General features: G+C 38.7%; 1 protein-coding gene across 1 annotated transcript in view; it reads left to right on the top strand.

Annotated features, from left to right (window-relative positions):
• PPA2 (inorganic pyrophosphatase 2) overlaps positions 1-18601 on the top strand; it is a 127217-nt gene that overhangs the window by 82921 nt on the left and 25695 nt on the right. The window contains exon 8 of the mRNA XM_043970983.1: positions 17863-17990. Coding sequence (XP_043826918.1) covers positions 17863-17990 — 128 coding nt within the window. The remainder of the gene's footprint in view (positions 1-17862; positions 17991-18601) is intronic.

The raw sequence follows: 18601 nt of genomic DNA on the forward strand, positions 1-18601 counted from the left end.
GGGGGCAACTAGCTAGGATTTACTTATAAATTAGAAACTTCAGTAACAGTTTAGGCATTAAGCATTTATTAAAGTATATTAGAGGTTAGTAAAGAGATAAGATGTGGAGTTTAGAAAATTAAGAAAGAAGACCTGTCTCCCTCTCCTGGAAGGGGCCATCCTTCAAGCCAATTGGCTAGATTGGTTCACTGGACCTCAGGGTGGTGTCATTGATGAGTTCAAAGTCCTCAACTTCTGAGAACAACACCCTACCCAGGTTGCCAGGTGTAGTCTTGATTTAATCAACCTTAAGTGGATTCTCAGTCAGTCTCACCCAATTCAATCAATTCCAAATTAATCTCCAGGTGGGGCCCCTGGTTTTCTGCCAAATCCCATTATTTTCTAAAACCCCTCCCTTCGTTAAGAAACATCATTTCCTTAATAAATCAGTAACATTACAGATACTTATGACTAACAATGTAGAAGGAATGAAAAGAGAGAAAAGAAATTGAACTCATTGAGAGTAAACTAAAAGGGGCCCTCCCCTTTAGTAGGTGGACATTACAAAGAAGAACTAAAGGGAGGGGGCACTCCCCTTTAGTAAGTGGATATTACAAATAGTGTATGCAGGGGGGGGGGGAAGGAAAACAGGAAAATGTCCATTTAAGTCTTTGAAAGTCTTATGGCGGTGGCAGAATACTTGGGAGAAGAAGCAGGAAAGGCAGAAAGAACTCTTATCTCTCCTCTAGGGTAGATAGGTTTCTTAACTTCCTGAACTCCATGTGTTCTCTACTCTCTAATAAATGCTTAATGCCAAACTTGGTGCTAAAGCTTCTAATTTATAAGTAAACTCTAGCTAGTTTTCCCTACACTGGGGACAGAAAAAAGGTGACCACACATTAAATTTTAAATGTCACACTTGAAAGACATTTTTCCTAGAGAAATGATATTATAAATGGTGGTTAGGTTCCCAGGCTAGCCCATTTACCTGTAATATAGCTCAAATAGTATATATTTACAATAAGAAACATTGCTGTTAAAATCCTTGTCATTAAAAGCAAAACAGAATTAAATAAAATGTATTTTGAATGTTCTTGAAAAACAGGTTTGATTATAGGGAAGGATGAAGAAGCAGATGGAGTCTTGTAAAGAATCTTGAAAGGAAATTCTGGTTACTTTCATGGGTTTTAAAGATTGATGATTCTGGTTATTACTTTTAATTTTACTTCAGGACTTATGATTTTCGTTTCTGTGATACAGATGTATCATTACCACTGCTTTTGGCTTTGCAGCTATGATTTGGATCATTTTCTTGCTCATGGTAAAGTGAAGGGGTAGAACTAATGGGAATAAAGGTTATTTTGAGGTAACTGAGCAAGATTTGAAAGACTGGAAGGAGAAATGCAGGTTAAAAGGATTATGTCTGGAAAGAGGAAAGGGAGATGGAGGGGTGAGGAAGGGAGAGAGAGAGGAGAGAGAGAAGGAGGAGGAGGGAAGGGGAAAAGGTGGAGAGGTGAGGAAAGAGAGACAGAAAGAGGAAAGGATAGGAAAGGGGGTGCAGAGGGACAGGAAGTGAAGAAAAAGGGAAAAAGTAAAGAGATAGGGAGAGGTAGAGACAGAGGAGACAGAGAGAGGGGAGAGAGGAGAGAGGAGAGAGATTAAGTGAATTATAAACAGTTGTCATGGGGGGTTGGGATAGGGGTTCTTAGGAATTCCTCTTTAAAGAATTACACTCTCTTGCACACAAATCCAATTAGAATAAAGTAACAGTTTATTTAGGGGCTAGGGAAAGGAAACCAAGAGAGAAATCCTTGGGCTTCTTCTCATGGGGAGAAGGCATTGCACAGAGGCGTGGCTCTGAGATACCTATCTCCTTGAGAAAGAGATGGGCAGATACTTTTATAGAGGGCTGATGAGGTGATCATCTGACTGTGGAAAGTTCCCCTATTGGGGGAGGACCATCCCCCACTGGTGGTGGCTGGGGGAAGTTGGGTGAGGGGCGGCTCTGGAACTCTTAAACCATCTCCTTATGCCACAAAGGCAGCAGCCACACCTAATCTTATCTCCCAGAAGTGTGGGGGAGACTGGTTAGGTGTGTCTGTCCTTTGGTTTAGTTTCTCAAGGAGAAGCTTCTTTTGATTTACCCCAGGGCCATTCAAATGAGGTACCCAGGCCCCTAACACAGTAAAAGACAGAATAGTATAATGTGTATAAAGAGGAGGAGAGGGAAAACTTGTAGGTCAAAGATGTTCCTGTGCTATGAGCCCAGAACTATGTGGTTACCATCCTGAGTGAGTGAAAAGGAAGTAGGAGAGTGACCTCATAGTAGGTGGGGTAAGAGAATATGTAGAATCAGTCATTGCTATATGAAGAAGGTTCACAAATTAGATATTTGTGCCCCTCTGTAAAACCAAGAACATCAATAGTGTCCCCTATCATGCATAATTGGTTCTCAATAAATATTTGCTTGTTTTGGGTTGTTGGAGAGAGTCACAAATGTATGACTTGTAAACATTCCATAAATGGGAATTATTAATTCTTCATAGCCTTTCTCACTGACTTTTTTTTCCTGAGGGGGGGGGGTGGGGCACCTATGGGCCTATTTGTAAACTAATAATTTCTGGAATAAAACTTTTATATAACAACTCGTTCCCAGAGGTGTTTGCTGTTATAATATCTATTGGCCTCTTTATATAATCCTCTGTTTGTGTAACTTTTAGAAAATGGATTAATTCATCTTTCAGAAATATATTAGTATATTTTCATAATTTCATAAACTTTTTCAGTACAAGCTTTAACTTGATGACAGTAGCATGAGGAAGGCTGAAAGTGGAACAGAATAGAGAGACACCTAAAGTGAAACAGCCTACTCATTAGCTTGTAGATTATGCATATGTTTGTTCAGTTTGTATTCGAGAGCACTATGGGAAATATATGAAATTCTTTTATTGAGCCCAAGCATGTACCCATTCAAAGAAAATCAGTTTTCTGTACTGGAATCTCTATTCGTGATGCAGAAAATCTAGAGGATGCCTTTATATGGAATGAAATGGCTGTTTCCTGTGAATGTTTATAAGATGTTATTAAAAACATATGTCCTTGCTTCCCCAGATTTTGTTTAGAGTGATAGTTTACACATGCTTAGCTCTGTGAGGAGCAGCATCTGTAACACCGGAATGGCAGTTTTGTGCAAATGTCTTTTAATCGCTTCCTCTGGCAAAATTTCATTGATTTGGGACCTCCCCTTACCATGCTTCATTTCCTTAACCAGGCACTATATATGAGATGAGCCGTTAGGTGTTTTGTTTTGGGTTTTTGATTGTTCAGGAAAGAACCAAGACAGTCAGTGTAATAATATGAACGATGTTTATTATCTTTCCAAATCCTCAATTTGCATAACTATTATAACTATGAAGTTTTAGTTAACTATAGAAACGAAAACTTGAGAAGACCCCAGGACATCAGTATATAGAATAGATACATAGAATTTGTCTAACTATCCTTGCAGATATATATTCATCCTTCCTAGTTTGCTGCGCCCTTGACATTCTAGTCTGCAGAAAGCTAAATTGTTAGTAAGCTAAAATTGTCTGCAGTGAGCTAAACTGTATAGTACTTATGATAAATGCTGCTTAGTTACACAGGGCTTTTGAGGTACCCCTCAGAGGTTAGTCTTCAGCTTTGTTCTTTAAGTCAACTAGTGGGGATGGGTAGTGTCATGGATAATCTGAAACATCAGATTGTCTCAAAGCCACTTTTTTCTATGTTGTTTTGTTTGTTTGTTTGTTTGTTTGTTTGTTTTTTGGTAGCAAGCTGCCTTATTCATATCCTCTTTAAGCTAATAGTAAAATGAAATTACATCAGCTTACCATACAGCAACGTGTGTGTGTATGTGTGTGTGTGTGTGTGTGTGTGTGTGTGTGTGTGTGTGTGTGTGTGTGTGTACACAAGGTGGAAAACTACCCTACTGTATTCATTAAATTAATTAAACTTCAACTTTTTTTAAAAGTACTTTATTTGGTACAGGCTACTACTTAGACACAAAGATGATTAAAAAAAAAAGTCCTAGCCCTCAAGGAAATTATAATCTAAGATGGAGAGGGAAACCAGCCTGCAGTTCTAAATTCAACATTTGTAATTTAGAGTTGGTTGTCTTTAATTTTACAGTCAATGACTTATTGAAGAGTATGAGCAACAAATTATGATCACATCAGCTTCAGTGGGGTAACTATAATTGTTTAATCATAACTATAATTATTTAATAACTATATTTAATCATAGCTATACTTATTTAATCATTATTAAAGAATATTTAAATATGAATCAGTAGATGTCCTGACCACTGTACAGATAGTGAGAATTAGAGGACATGGGTTCAAATCCCTGCTTTACTAGTTGAATAACCTTGGGAAAGAACACTGTGGGAATTCCAGCAACATGATTGAGTAGGTGATCATAACTCACTCCACTTTCCCATTGTTGCTTCAACATTGCAGTAAATATGCCACATAAATTAAAAGAATAATCCAAGTGAAATATAAGGGGAAAATCCCCATGGAAAAACAAACAAACAAGAAAACCCCACCATAATAACTAAGAAAATGAGTAAGAGAAAAGGCATCAATATGGTGAATAAATATTTTGTTGGTATAATAAGTGACAAATGTTTTCTAGAGAAAGACAAAGAATGATGCAACCAAGAGCATCAGAAGTAAAAATGGTAGGTACTTTCTTAAAAACCTTAAATCGGTTAATAAATTAAAAGAGAAAAATAAAAGACCTAACATCTGTAACAACTGAAATAAAGCCTATGAAAGAACATTTCATCAATGAATCATAAACACAGAATTGGAGGCAGAAGACCCCTTAAAGTTCAGGCATGTACTTTAAGTCCAACATATTATGGATAACAAAACATAAAACCTACAGAGATGTGGTATACTTGTCCAGTGTCTCACAGGTAGGAAATACTACTCAGGATTCAAATCAGATGATTTGCCTCTGATGCCAATGCCACTGTTTTCCTTCCTTCCTTCCTTCCTTCCTTCCTTCCTTCCTTCCTTCCTTCCTTCCTTCCTTCCTTCCTTCCTTCCTTCCTTCCTTCCTTCCTTCCTTCCTTCCTTCCTTTCTCTCTCTCTCTCCTCCTTCCTTCCCTTTTTCCTTTCTTTCTGCTATACCATGAAGCTCTTTTTAATCAGTCAATTCTCTGAGAAACAGAATCACCCATTTGGAAGTAAAAAATGTAGATAAAACAGCAAATAAATTAAAATCTTAAAAGGAGCTTAAGAAGAAGATTTCATATTGCTGCAAGTGAAACTAATAGATCTAGGGGTCAGGACTCAGAGAGACAATGAAAGAATTAACAGTCTCCTAGAAAAAAAAAAAAAGAAGGAAGGAAGGAAGGCATTGGTACATACTAAAGTGCTTAGTATTGAAGGTCCAAAGACAACCAGGAGGACAGGGTTTTTTATGGGGTAACAGAACAAAAGGGAACCAGAAGACTGCTGGGGTGGGGGGTGGAGAGTTGAGGGAGGTAGTCACTTATGGAAACTACTAACTACTTAATGTAAATAAACCTTTACAAAAGAAACTATAGAAACTGCTCCTGAGTTAAGTATAGATGCTACTTAACTCTAAATAGAAACTACTTAATGTAGGGGGACCCTTTTACATAATAACATGAATAAGGTGGGGAACCATTGGAAGGGGATAGTTTGCTTGGGGGTAGGTGGGGGAGGTCCATAAGTCAATCAAGAGTCTGGAATTGACAAAGATTGGTTAGCCCCAGGCAGTTCATCTGCCTTGGCTAGGGGGGACTGGGTGGTGAAAAAAGTTGTCATTAAATTTTGTAGTTATCAGAAGACAGGGTAGTCTGTTAGGACATATGCTCTCTCTCTTAGAAATGTGGTGTGGCGGGGGTTTTCAGCTTGTGTTAACTGCCATGAATATACTTTAATAATAAATGCTTACTGACTAAACTGGTGCAATAGTCATTATGATATGAATAGCCATTAATATATAAGTAACAAATATTTTAGAAAACCCAGCCTTGCCTGCCAATAATTTAGCTAGAAACAGTTGGTGATCCAATAATTTAAATAACATACAGAGAAAGTGGTGGAAAGGGTGAGGGAAGAATACAACAGGGCAGAGGGCATGAAAATAGAGGGTGTGCTAGCATGCTCAGGGAAGGCTAGAGATAAGGGGAATTTTGAGCTCTCATATTCACCGATCAGGATAGCACAAACTCCAGTGCAGGACTTTGAAGCTCCTCTATGGCCTAGGGCCTACAGAAGTAGGGCTGATGTCAGGAAGATGACTGAATGTGATAGAAGGTAAAACAAAATTAACAATGATTATTTTGAACATAAATGAACTGAACTCACATACAAAAAGAAATTTGATGATTGGATTAGAATATACAATCAACCAATAGATTGCTTTTAGGAGATACACTTAAAACAAAGGGACATGTACATATTCCAAAGTAAGATTAATTTTTATTATACTCCAACTGAATCACAAAATCAGTAATTGCAAAAATTATTTCAGATAAGTCCAAAGTTATGGGGCAGCTAGGTGGCTCAGTGGATAAAGCACCAGCCCTGAGTTCAAATCTGGCCTCAGGCACTTGACACTAGCTGTGTGACCCTAGGCAAGTCACTTAACCCTCACTGGCCCTCCCCCCCCAAAAAAACCCCACCACCTTGGGCAAGTCATTAAACCCTCAATGCCCTGCAAAAACAAAACAAAACAAAAAGAACAAAAAACAAAAACAAAAAACCCCCAAATTTTAAAAAAGCCTAAAGTTATAGTAACCCTAATTGTCTTAATCAAGAGAGAGAAGGAAATTACATTATGTTTAAAGGTTCCATAGACATAAAATAATATCAGTATTAACCATATGTTAGTATAGCAACTAAGTACTTAAAGGAAAAGTTAACTGAAATGCAGAAATATCTAGATTGTAAGGCTTGATTTGTAGAGACTTTAGTGTTCCTCTGTTGGAACCTGAAAAATCCAACAGGAATGATAAATGGAATAAATTACTGACTTCAACTGAATATTGAAAAATGAGGTTTTGATAGATCTAATGACATTTGAATGATAGTCTTAGAAATTACACTTGGTTTTTTTGGACATGGGTAATTTCAAAACTTGATCATCTCTAGGGTGAGTATGTCAGTACTGGCTGACCCAGCTGCCTCCTTTTATGTGGCCTATGAGCAAAGAATGTTTTTTGTATTTTTAAATAAAGTTTTATTGTATTTTGAAATGTAAAAAATATTCTTAACTCCTGTTGAATTTGACCCACTGACTGAATCCTGATGTGTAGCATTAAGAACTTAAAAATACTATAAATGCATACAGGCATTTAAATCAAGCATTCTTTATAGACTGTTATGCATTAGAGAAAATAAAACTGGAGAGAATAGTAAGAGTAGACCAACTGGATAGAATAGGTACATGCCGAAGACAACATAGTTTGGGGAAAGATATTGAGGGATGGAATCTCAAGATATCTGGAAGAGGGAAGAATACCAAAGGAAAAATGGTAATTGAGAAAACATCAGCAATTCTGGACTACACACCTGCTTTCACAGCTCTGTCATATATTTATAAAAATAGTCTATGCATACATTTCATGGACATTCTTGATGAAGTTATAAAAAGGTCACTGGTGGGCCACATGTTCACAGTGAGAGACTACTGTCACATTTTGCTTATTATAAAAAGAAATAGGCTTCAGTAGGATAAATACCACCTAAAAAGAGTTTCCTCCCAAAAAAGTTAAGATCATAAAAGTTTTAATGAGGAATTCAGAGAAACATGGGAAGAACTATGTGAACTAATGCAGAGCAAAGAAAATAGAACCAAGAGAACATCATGCATAATAGCCATATCATCATCATCTTTATCATAGCTAACGTTTATAAAGCATCTACTATGTACTGGGTCCTGTGCTAAACACTTACTGTATATTATCTCATTTGGCCCTCACAATAACTGGGAGGTAAGTGCTATTATTATCGCCATATTACAGAGGAGGAAACTGAGGCAGTCAGTGGTCAAGTGACTTGCCCAGGGCTACACAGCTAATAAGTATCTGTCGAGATTTGAACTCAGGTCTTCTGTACTCCAGGCCCAGTGATCTATCCACTGTGCTACCTAGGTGCCAAAATGTAGAAAGAAACATTTAAAGGATATCAGAATTTAGATTGATTTCATTTAATGACCACTCTTGGTTCTGGAGGTCTGATAATAGAACCCATTAACTTTATCTCACTAGAAAGGTGGTGGATTATGTGTTTAAAATGCTGACCACATTGCCAGACATAGTTATGCGTCTGTTTTCCTTAGCCTCTACCTTTTGTTACATAGGCTGATTCTATGGGGATAAGGGAGGATTATTGAGAATCAACAGTGATGTTAAAACACACACACACACACACATACAAACAACCCCAAAACAAAAACAAAAAAACCTACCAAGCATCAATAACACATTAAAAAGAAAGAAAGTATGATGGTTGAACCATAGCCTAAATGAATAAACAATGTGTTGGTGAGTCATGTCCAACTCTTTGTGACCCCATGGACAACAGGGCATGCTGGTACTGTCCATGGAGTTTTCTTGGCAAAGATGCTGCAGTCATTTGCCAAATGGATTAAGGCAAACAGACCTCAAGTGACTTGCCCAGGGTCACATAGCTAGTAAGTGTGTGAGGTTGGCTTTGAATTCAGGTCTTTTTGACTCCAGGCCCAGCACTGTATTCGCTGAGCCATCTAGCTACCTCAAACAAAAAAGGACCTGGCAAGTGAATAACAACATCCTTGGGTACTTCGTGTTGTTTTATTTTTTTTTATGTATCCTGGAAAAGTCACTTCACCTCAGCCTCAATACCCTCATCTGTAAAACTAGGATAATATTTGTACTGCTGATGTCATAGGATTGTTGTGAGGATCGAATGACAGGACATGTGCTAATTATAATTGCAAAGTGCTGTATGAATGGAAGCTATCATATGAAAGTAATGACCCTTCTATTTTTAGAAAAGAGCACACAAGGTTGCTTGAAAGATGAAACAATGGAGAAAACTTTGTTCACTGCCCTTCTGATTCACAGTATAAATGAGACAGAAAACAGTGACGTGTGGCTGCCACTGGGTCTCTACTGTCCTGGAGGATGCCCAGGAAACACTCTAAAGAGAAGAATTATTCCTAAGTGGGGAGGTCCTCTAGATAGATGCTCCTGCTTGGAAATGGCATTTTACTAATTACACCAAACCCTGGAACATTGCAGAGCCTCCTTAGCAAAGTCCACAATCATTCAAAAGAGTTTCCCCTATCTACTCATAGTAGAAAAAGCAAGAAGTTGAAGAATGTCTGTTGTTCCAACTAGCATATGCAATTATTAGTCAGTCAATAAGCATTTATTAAGCACTGTGCTAAGCAGTGGGGATACAATAAAAGGTAACTGAATGGACTTTTAGCCTATAAAGCTGGGTTATTACCCACCTCCCACATACACACACACACACACACACACACGTACACACAGTCACAAACATGTACACATGCACACACATATTGGGTTGACAGTGCAGAAAGTTAGGTCAGAAAGCTGCATTACCTCTGGGAAACAATATAGTACTTTTAATGACCTAAGTATCTCCCTGGAAGAAGCTCATTATTTTTATCACCAGTATTCTTGCAGTGATGTCATGGGACTGCAATTCACAGCATACCACAGTCTCTGAAGGCCAAGGAGTGATGTAGGTCTATGGTAGGAACACGTCTGCCACAGCAATAAAAAGTTACTAAGGAGAAGCATAAAAGACATCATCTGAGACACATAGGAAAAGGTGGTAGACCAGTCTAATAACAGGTATGAAAGATAACTGATGAGCAAAGCACATGCTCCATTGATACCCACATAATGTCAAGAGATTCAAAGGAACCTCTCCATCATAATGATTGGAGTCCCCTGCCTCGTCATTTCCTTTCCCTGACCCCAGAAGGGTTTAAGGGAAGAAATGAAAAAGTCATGCAAAATGATGGAGCATAAATGTTCTGATTTGCTCCATGGGATGGAGTAACCACATTGATAAACACAGCGGTTTATTAATTACTGCTTTAGGAAAGTGGGAGGATGCTAGGCAAATCCACAAATTCACCAACATTTCTTTGTATTATTTACAACAAAATGAAAATAAAGAGAAACAATTTATCCTGGTCTTAGAGTCAGGCAACTTTGTATCAAGTTTGAGCTCTCACTTCTTGACCTTCGGCAAAATAAGTCACTTAAACTCCCTGGGCATCTATCTTATCATCCCTACAATAGGAATATACTGTTGCCCTCCCTAACTCACTCACAGGTTGTTTGGAGGGTGGGAAGGCCATTGTAAGTTATAAAGCACCAAGCGAGTGAGATCATACTGGGACATGGTCCTTTGCTGTTTCAACAGGACTGCCAATGACAGCCCTAGCTTTTCCTCTTCCTCTTCTTGTGTTTCTAGTAGCCTCTTGATGCTTCTTTGGGACCTTAGAGTAATTTACAGAGGCTCACCCCAGTCAGACTGTGGTGGTAAAGGGGAGAGATGATGTGAGATACAAAGAGAAAAAGAGAACAATAAGAATGTTTATCTCATTTCTAGAAAGACTGAGGAAGGGACAGCGAAACCTTGCTCAAGCTCTAAGATGGGAAAAGGATAATGGAATTCAGTTGTCCTAACTTGGCCAGGAGCAATTGCTGGATATGGGCGTGTGTTTGAATATGGAGGTCTTTGTAACTTGTTGATGGGACCATTAATGAGCTAAAAATGTGGTGACTGTCCTAGAGACATATTGGCCTTAACTATTTCATTGTAAGTAACACTTACTTAGATGAAAAAAGGAAACAGTGAGAGATGGATGAGAAGTATCAGCAGTACTCAAGTGGGAAGCAGGCCATTGCATGATGGGGGAGACCTAGGGAAGAGAGCCAAACAGATTGATACCTGATAGGAGCCTTGGTTACAGATATGTGCCAGTAGGAATCAGATCAGCTCCTTTTCCCCACTTAGTACATGGGGAGAGTAACATCCACATGCATATGTGTCGGAAGCATAGGGAAGGTGAATATTCCTTTGTTGTGATAGTATGGAGAATGAGGACCCAACTAGGGGCAATGATTCAGGAAAGACAGATGAGACATTTAGCAGGAGACAGATATATGATGAAAGATTTTGGATCAAGGAGTCCAACCTAACATCCATGGCAGACAGGCAGCATGAATCAAATTGTGTCCCACTACTGGTGCTATGCTTAGAGTCAGGGACATAGGAGCAAGGAAACTTGCAACAAAGAGAAACAGGGGCTAAGTCTGTTTTTGGAGTGAAGATATTCCAAAGCCAAGACCTTTAGGGGGTGTGCATTGATTCCTGACTATGCTTAGCCTGTGGAGAAGGAAATGAGATTCTTTTTCCAAGAAAAGGCTCTTCTTATTACTCAGCTATAGGCTCTTGGGCAGCTAGGTGGCACAGTGGATAGAGCACTGGCCCTGACGTTAGGAGGACCTGAGTTCAAATTTTACCTCAAACACTTACTAGCTGTGTGTCCTTGGGCAAGTCACTTACCCCTAATTGCCTTAAAACATCCTGGGGCCATCTTCATTTGTCTTGATATATAACTTCCCACTGGACCCAGATGGCTCTGGAGGAGAGAGTGAGGTTGTTGACCTTGTACAGCCCTCCCTCACTTAAATCCAATTCTCTGCAAGTCATGACACCGTCCTTAGGTCGTTGTCCTCTTCTAGAACTAAAGACAAACAACAAACTATAGGCTCAAATGTGAGTCCTTTCTGTGTTTGCTGTCTGTTGTCCAATTAATATGCTTCTTAGCCTGAGGACTTGTAGGGGAGCTGGTGGCCTTATGTAGGGAAAATGAGTCTGATTCTAATGTTCCCAGATGAAACCCTCTGTGAGGGGCTTGAGTCAGAGGTCATCTCTTAACTTAGTGGTCCTCAAGTTGTGAGGCTCATTTTGCCAGAATTCAGAGAAAACATGGGTTATGTAAGGTATTATTACTAGTCACTTATGTGGTGCTGAAGAAAGAACACAGGCTCTACTGACCTATGCCCAAATACTGTTGCCCCTGACATTTACTCTGTGTGTGACCTTGGGCAAGTCCCCTTAGCCTCTGGGGACTCAATTTCCTCATCTGTAAAATGAAGAGAGTGCCAGATGGCTCCTGAGGTGCCTTTTAGCTCTGGATCTGTGATCCTCTGAAATCAAAGTGGGACAGAAGAAAAAAACCAGGAAAAGAAGCCCAGACTTGAAAAAGAGAATTGAACTTTCAAGATCTGTTTGTCTTTTGTTCATGTATCCCCATTAAATCAGCTTCACTCTGGAGCCAGTATTTCACAATAGGAGTCACAAAGCCCCCAAATTCTCGATGGATTCGTATGGAAATGTGATTATACTTTTAAATGACAAATCCTTAGTTTTCATATAAAGAACACTTTGAAGAAACTCCAAATAACCTTGGTCACTTGCTTAACAAACAGTTCCAAGTTTGCTAACAGTTCTGACTTAAAGTTATGGCTCAGCATTATTCGCAGACTTTGACTTAGAGTTTCAATGCCATCTTAAAAAAAAAAAAAAAAGCCATCCAGAAGGGTTCCTGTTTCTTGGACTCTGACTAGGGCAGAAATTTGCTTTTAGTGTTACAAACACATTTTCTCTGGATTAGCTTCTCCTCTTTCAGGGTTATTTCCCGTCATCTTTGACACTGAATCCAATTTAAGTCCATCCTAGTCTAATCTTTACTCTTCTATGTTATTTTTTTCTTCTGGAGTTAAATTTCCCAATAACCATATTCTGTTATTAAACTGCCTTTTTCTTGTAAGATATTTTCTCCAAAAATGCATATCTATTATAAATTATTGGCCAATAAAAAGGCAAGGTACATTTTCGTCCTCACATATTTAATGCATTAATACAAGGACAATTAAGCTATCAAACTACGATTAATAATAGTTCTGAAGTACTGCTTTTCTTTCAACATCCATGCCTGAATGGCCTTCAAGTTTTATTCTTGAATTTTGAAAGACTCTTGTATGTAATGTCCTTCTGTTTTCATGAAAATATAGAAGGAATACTGAAAAGAAGGAGAAAAACCTGACTCTCTCTGCTAATTTAGATAAAAAGGGAAAAGGCTGGAGTTTTTATTAAGCAGTGACAGTTTTCTGCCCTATCACTGCTGGTGCCTTTGGTTACAGTGATTAGGGAAATGCTTAGGGCTTTATTTTAAGTTATTTTATTCCTGAACTTTCAAAGTGGCATGTAAAGCTGTGGCTTCTATTTTCATTAGTGTCCTAGGAGATCCATTTTTGAGTCCACATAGAGTCTTGCAGCTCTTGCTATCCCACCAGAGCTTTCCACCCCTCTTAATTAGCAGGTTCCTCTCCCCTGAAACACAAGGAGACAGAGCTGCCTGTGGTCGTTAGAGATACAATCAAAACCTCCCCCTCTTCTGTTTCCGAGTTTTCCGAGTATAATTTACTGCTTGTTAAATTCCAAACATTCAAAATGTTGGACTCCAAACATACATTTGAACATTTTAGGAAATGCATTGTTTTGTCAGGCAACTCAAAGGGACGCTGTCAAATGAACACAGACCTGGCATTTCCTTACCTTTACTATAACACCACTAAATAATACCAAAATATGCACAGATTTTGTTTGTGGTTTATTTAAAAAAAATAATTGATGTACAATTTTGCCTGAACATCTGTTGGAAAAATTAAAACCCCCCATATGGGTGTGTTCATGCCAGACTACAGCTTTTGTTGACAGTGTGAAATTTTCTCTCTGCTGTGTTTTGAGGTATTCTGTTCACAGTGCCTAGTAATAAATATCCACACGGAGACAGTTTTCTTTTGCTGCATGCTGTACATTTAAGACTGCTTTCCCACAATATGATCCCATCACGTTCATTTACATTATTTGTTATTGGTGTTTGAATTCTTAATGAATAGGAAAAAAGAAGAAAAATGTTTTGATCATCATTGATCTAAAGAGATGAGTTTTTCTAATTCCATTCTGTTTTCTCTACTATTTATACATTCATAGGAATTTAATCACATAACCAGAAAAGTTATGTACCCACAACTTGTAAGCAGTTGCTTTCTTAATATGCTTTGATTTAGTGGTCATCCTTTTTTGCCTTCAATCGGCAGACTCACGTTTCATTATTTTCTGAGATGCAGGGTGATTTTGGTCTGGGAAATAGAAGATATGGGTTCTTATCCCATTTCTAGCATACACTGGTATGACCTTAGGCAAGTCATCTGTAAAATAGAGAATTGGACTAGATGAGGCTGATATCCCTTCTGCCTCTAAAATTCAATGATTCTTTCAGTATTTTTAAAACAAAAGTATACCTGTAAAAAGAATGGTACATTTTGTTCTGGTTTTCTCAGAAGGTGAGTTCTGTATTTCACATGGCTATCTCTCAGTACTCATTCAGTACTTTATCAGCTAGAGTGTATGGGGTATTTGGGGAGGTCTGGCACCTCTGGCGTGAGGGCTTGCTGACGCCTTTTCAGGTCTGCTCATCTACCTTTGGTATCCACCTGTCACCCAACTTGCACTTGTGGCTCCAAGAAGCTGTAGCATGTGCAGTGGTCACACCCTAATAAAACCAGCTCAGCAGACCAGCTAAACCAGACTAAGGGTAACTGATAGGTTTCAGACCTGTTGGTGAGTTAGGGAGCATGTGAAGATTTCCCTCATCAGAATGGGTGGATGAGAACAGTTTGTTCCAATGGCCATGAAAGCAGCTGAAACTGGTGCTGTGGGCCACTTAGAGCTTGGTCAGACATCTAAGATTCCAAGGTTAACCACGGTATCCTGGGCCATCCCCATACATCTTTTGTCTTGCCATCAATGAGTCTGGAAGAGAAAGTAAGGCTGACGACTTTGTGCAACTCTGCCTCACTTAAATCTGTTTCACAGCAAAAGTTACGTAACTGGTCCTTTTCAAAAATTAAGGATGAACAACTTCATTAGCTAATCAGTTTCCTTTTATATCTGTGGTGAAAAGGACATCAGGAGTCATCATGGTTATGATATTCCTGAGGATAAGTAGCCTCATAGAAATTTAGGGTTGGATAGATTCTAGAAGTAAGTTAGAAAGGAACCTTAAATAGTTTAACCCTGTCCTTTGTGAAATGAGGAAATGGGCACAGAGGGAGTGAACTCAAGCCCAAGTTTATTGCAGATAGAGGGCTAGATTCCTAGTGTTTCCATGATACCATCAAAACCCAGTATCTTTTGGAGTTCTCATTAAACGCTAAAAGCCAGTAAGTTCTAGAGATAGACCCTGTGAAAAGTATCAAATGATAATGGACTTTTTTGCATTTTATACTTATTTTATTGTTAGTGAACATTGACTGAACTTATGCAAAGAAGGATTTTTAAAACATGATTTCGAGTCCAATGAATTTTCAGTCCCATACTCCCGGGACTCAAACCTTTGCTGTATTTGGGTGCATGGTACTTGTAGAGACTTTCTCTGTGTTTACCTTACTTATGACATCCCTTGTGATACTTGTGTTGGTGTGAGCACCTGTTTCTAGGGTATTTGCCTTGCTCTATGTTTAATCTCAGGGAATCGCTGAACAAAGTTATCTTAGTTGCATCTCTCACAGATAATGTGTATGAGCTTCACATAGGTATGAGAGGTACATTGTATGAAGACATTCCCCCAAGACAACCTTTTGCCTCCACTGAGATACAACAAACCAGATTTGGAATCAAGAACATGTAGGTTCAAATCCTGCCTCAGATTCTTAATAGCTGTGTGACCCTGGGTAAATAACTTAACTTTATTTTTGTGCCTCAGTTTCCTCATCTGTAAAATGAGAACATTGTACTTGATGGCCTCTGAGGTTCCTTCTTGGTTGAAATCTATGATCCTATGAGTGAAAGGCTTTTAAAAAATCAGAAACAGAAAACTCAGTTGGGTTCTCATAGTTAACTTTGTGACAATGAAGATGAAATCAGCTATATAAAATTATTTGTTAATGCCTTCTTGCTCTTGTCTTATGTGTTCATAACATGAAAATATGTTATGTGCTCAACATGAAAATAAGCCATTGTCTTAAAATTTTTTATAGAGATGAAAAAGTGGATTGGTAGTGGCTTCCTATTCACACTTGGTTTTGGGGGTAGGGTGGGCAGGATGGAGATATATAGTTGTATTTCCATATCTTTCCCTATTCGAGATATCTTATGTTTTTTGGTTTGAATTCAGCATGGATTTCTTCCATTTCCTTCTGGTCAGGACTGGCTGTCTCCCATAGTGCCTGAGCCAATAATGTTTTGGGGTCCAGTTTTGATAGTTCCACTGTTGATGATAAGAACAGATCTTTCTAGAAATGCTGTCAGATATGTATACTTTTATATCTATTTGTTGTTCTCCTTTCAGTTTCAGCCATAAATGCTCTCATTCTAATCTTGTTTGACCAGATAGCATGGTAAGCTTTCTTCATGCTCATTTTCTTTCCTCTGTTTTTCAGTGTTTTGCTCTTAATCATTAGTCATCCCAGTCCATGGTTGTTTGCATACGAGCTCATAGTATAAAATAATGTTGCCCATGTCTCTCCATTTAGCAAAGCAATCAAGTATTTGTCTACAGAGGTACTTTATTAGCTCTTTTGGTCTCCTCCTTGTCAGAGTTCTTTTCTCTCCATTGGGCTTTTTAATTAATGAATCAGCAAGTATTTATTAAGACCTACTATTTGCCAGGCATTCTTTCTAGGTCTTGAGTATACAAGTGCAAAGAAAGAAATTATCTCTACTTGCAGTAAGCTTCTCCTTTCCCCATTGGAGCCATTGGATCTTATGGTTAAACCATCTCAGCACCAGGGTCTTCAAAAGTCTCTCACCTCCCAGAAAAATTCTTCTGCATCACCTCCTAAGGGCCACAGTGGAGACTGGCAAGACCCAGGAAGCTCTCTCATTGCCCCTGCAGTGTCTTAGGAATTTAAATAATAATGTGGTATTTGTAATTAGGGAGAACTCTAGGCCATACCTACGGCTGGGGAGCACGAGGGAAGCTTACCCTTCCCTGGGGCAAAGGAAGGTGAGATCTATGAGGGGAAGAGAGATGTAGGCAGATGAGTCCATTTCCAGAATAGTTGACTGAGTGATTGTTTGAGAGATAGTTAAAATCCAAGGGAATCTGCTTAAAAAAATTAGAGATTTAAGGAACAGAGTACTCCTTTCACAGAAAAAAATGAAATACTTAAGCTTTTTTCCATGGTTAGCAAAAGGTCTTTTCTACTCTTCCCTGACTGATGCTGACCCACTGAATAATTCCAGGTTGGTCCCACTTCAGAGGTTCCCAACGAGGGTTTGTATAGCCCTAGTGGGTATGAGTAGCTTGTCAAGGTGACTTGGGGAACAGTTAGGAGGTTATTATCCTGTTGAAACATTCCAAAAGTACTGGTGTCAAAAAAACCCAACACATTTATAAGTTCAAGTTTTCTTATTGAAAAATTAATCTATTTTATTTCTCACATGTCTGTCTATCCGCAAGTGTTTCTTCTGCACCAGGCACTGTTAGTTTACAATATGCATGGTAAGCTGTAGAATGTATGTCCTATTGTATTGAATAAGGAATACATTATTGATTGATCAATACTGAAGAGATTTACTGAAAGCCAGGAGGTGTGAGGGCTGAAAAAAGTAAAGAATCCTTGCTCACCTCTCTCTGAATGATTCATCCCCTTAGCCTCTGTCTCAAATCTGGATACCAGCTTTCTACCTTACTGAATTAAAATAAAAAGTGACAATTGTTTTTTCAAACAAAACTTTCTTTTGCTGTTGTGTACAGATATTGATGATGTGCGGAAGTATAAACCTAATTACCTGGAAGCAACACTTGATTGGTTCCGATTATACAAAGTGCCTGATGGAAAACCAGAAAATAAATTTGCTTTTAATGGAGAGTTTAAAGACAAGGTAAAGATGGCATACATTTGGACACACTTCTCATAATGCTTCTTAAAATAGTGTGAATATCTGTGTATGAAATGAACCAAAAAAGCTCTCTAACATGTTCCTGATTTTGGTGTCTATATGCACTTAAGCAGATACTTTGATTGTCATTCTATTTAAAGAATCATTTCAGGAGTTCCAGGGGTAGAGCCAAGATGGCAGAGTGAAGCCAGGATTTTTCCTGAACTCTCCCAAATTTTCCTCAGAAACAACTCTAAACTAAGCCTCCAAATGGATTCTGGAGCTACAGAACCTACAAAAAGATGGAGTGAAACAATCTTCCATCTTAATATAACCTAGGAGATCTTCAAGAAAATTCTGTTTCATCTGGGTTAAAGTAGAGTACAGCTCAGTGCAAAGGGTGTCTGGGCCAGCCAGCAAAAGGCTCTTAGCCACAGCACAGATCAGCAGCTGAGGACCCTTGGTCCTAGTTCAGCAGTCCAGATGTGAGGCCCCCAGCCTCAACACAGAAGACAATCTACCAGTTGGTATCTGCTATCCAACAGATCCAATAGGCTGGACCACCCCAGTACAATGAGCAAACTATAAGCTTCTGAAGCCTCAGAGCAGAAAGC

Source organism: Dromiciops gliroides, chromosome 6 (assembly GCF_019393635.1).
Source record: "Dromiciops gliroides isolate mDroGli1 chromosome 6, mDroGli1.pri, whole genome shotgun sequence".
Lineage (NCBI taxonomy): Eukaryota > Metazoa > Chordata > Mammalia > Microbiotheria > Microbiotheriidae > Dromiciops > Dromiciops gliroides.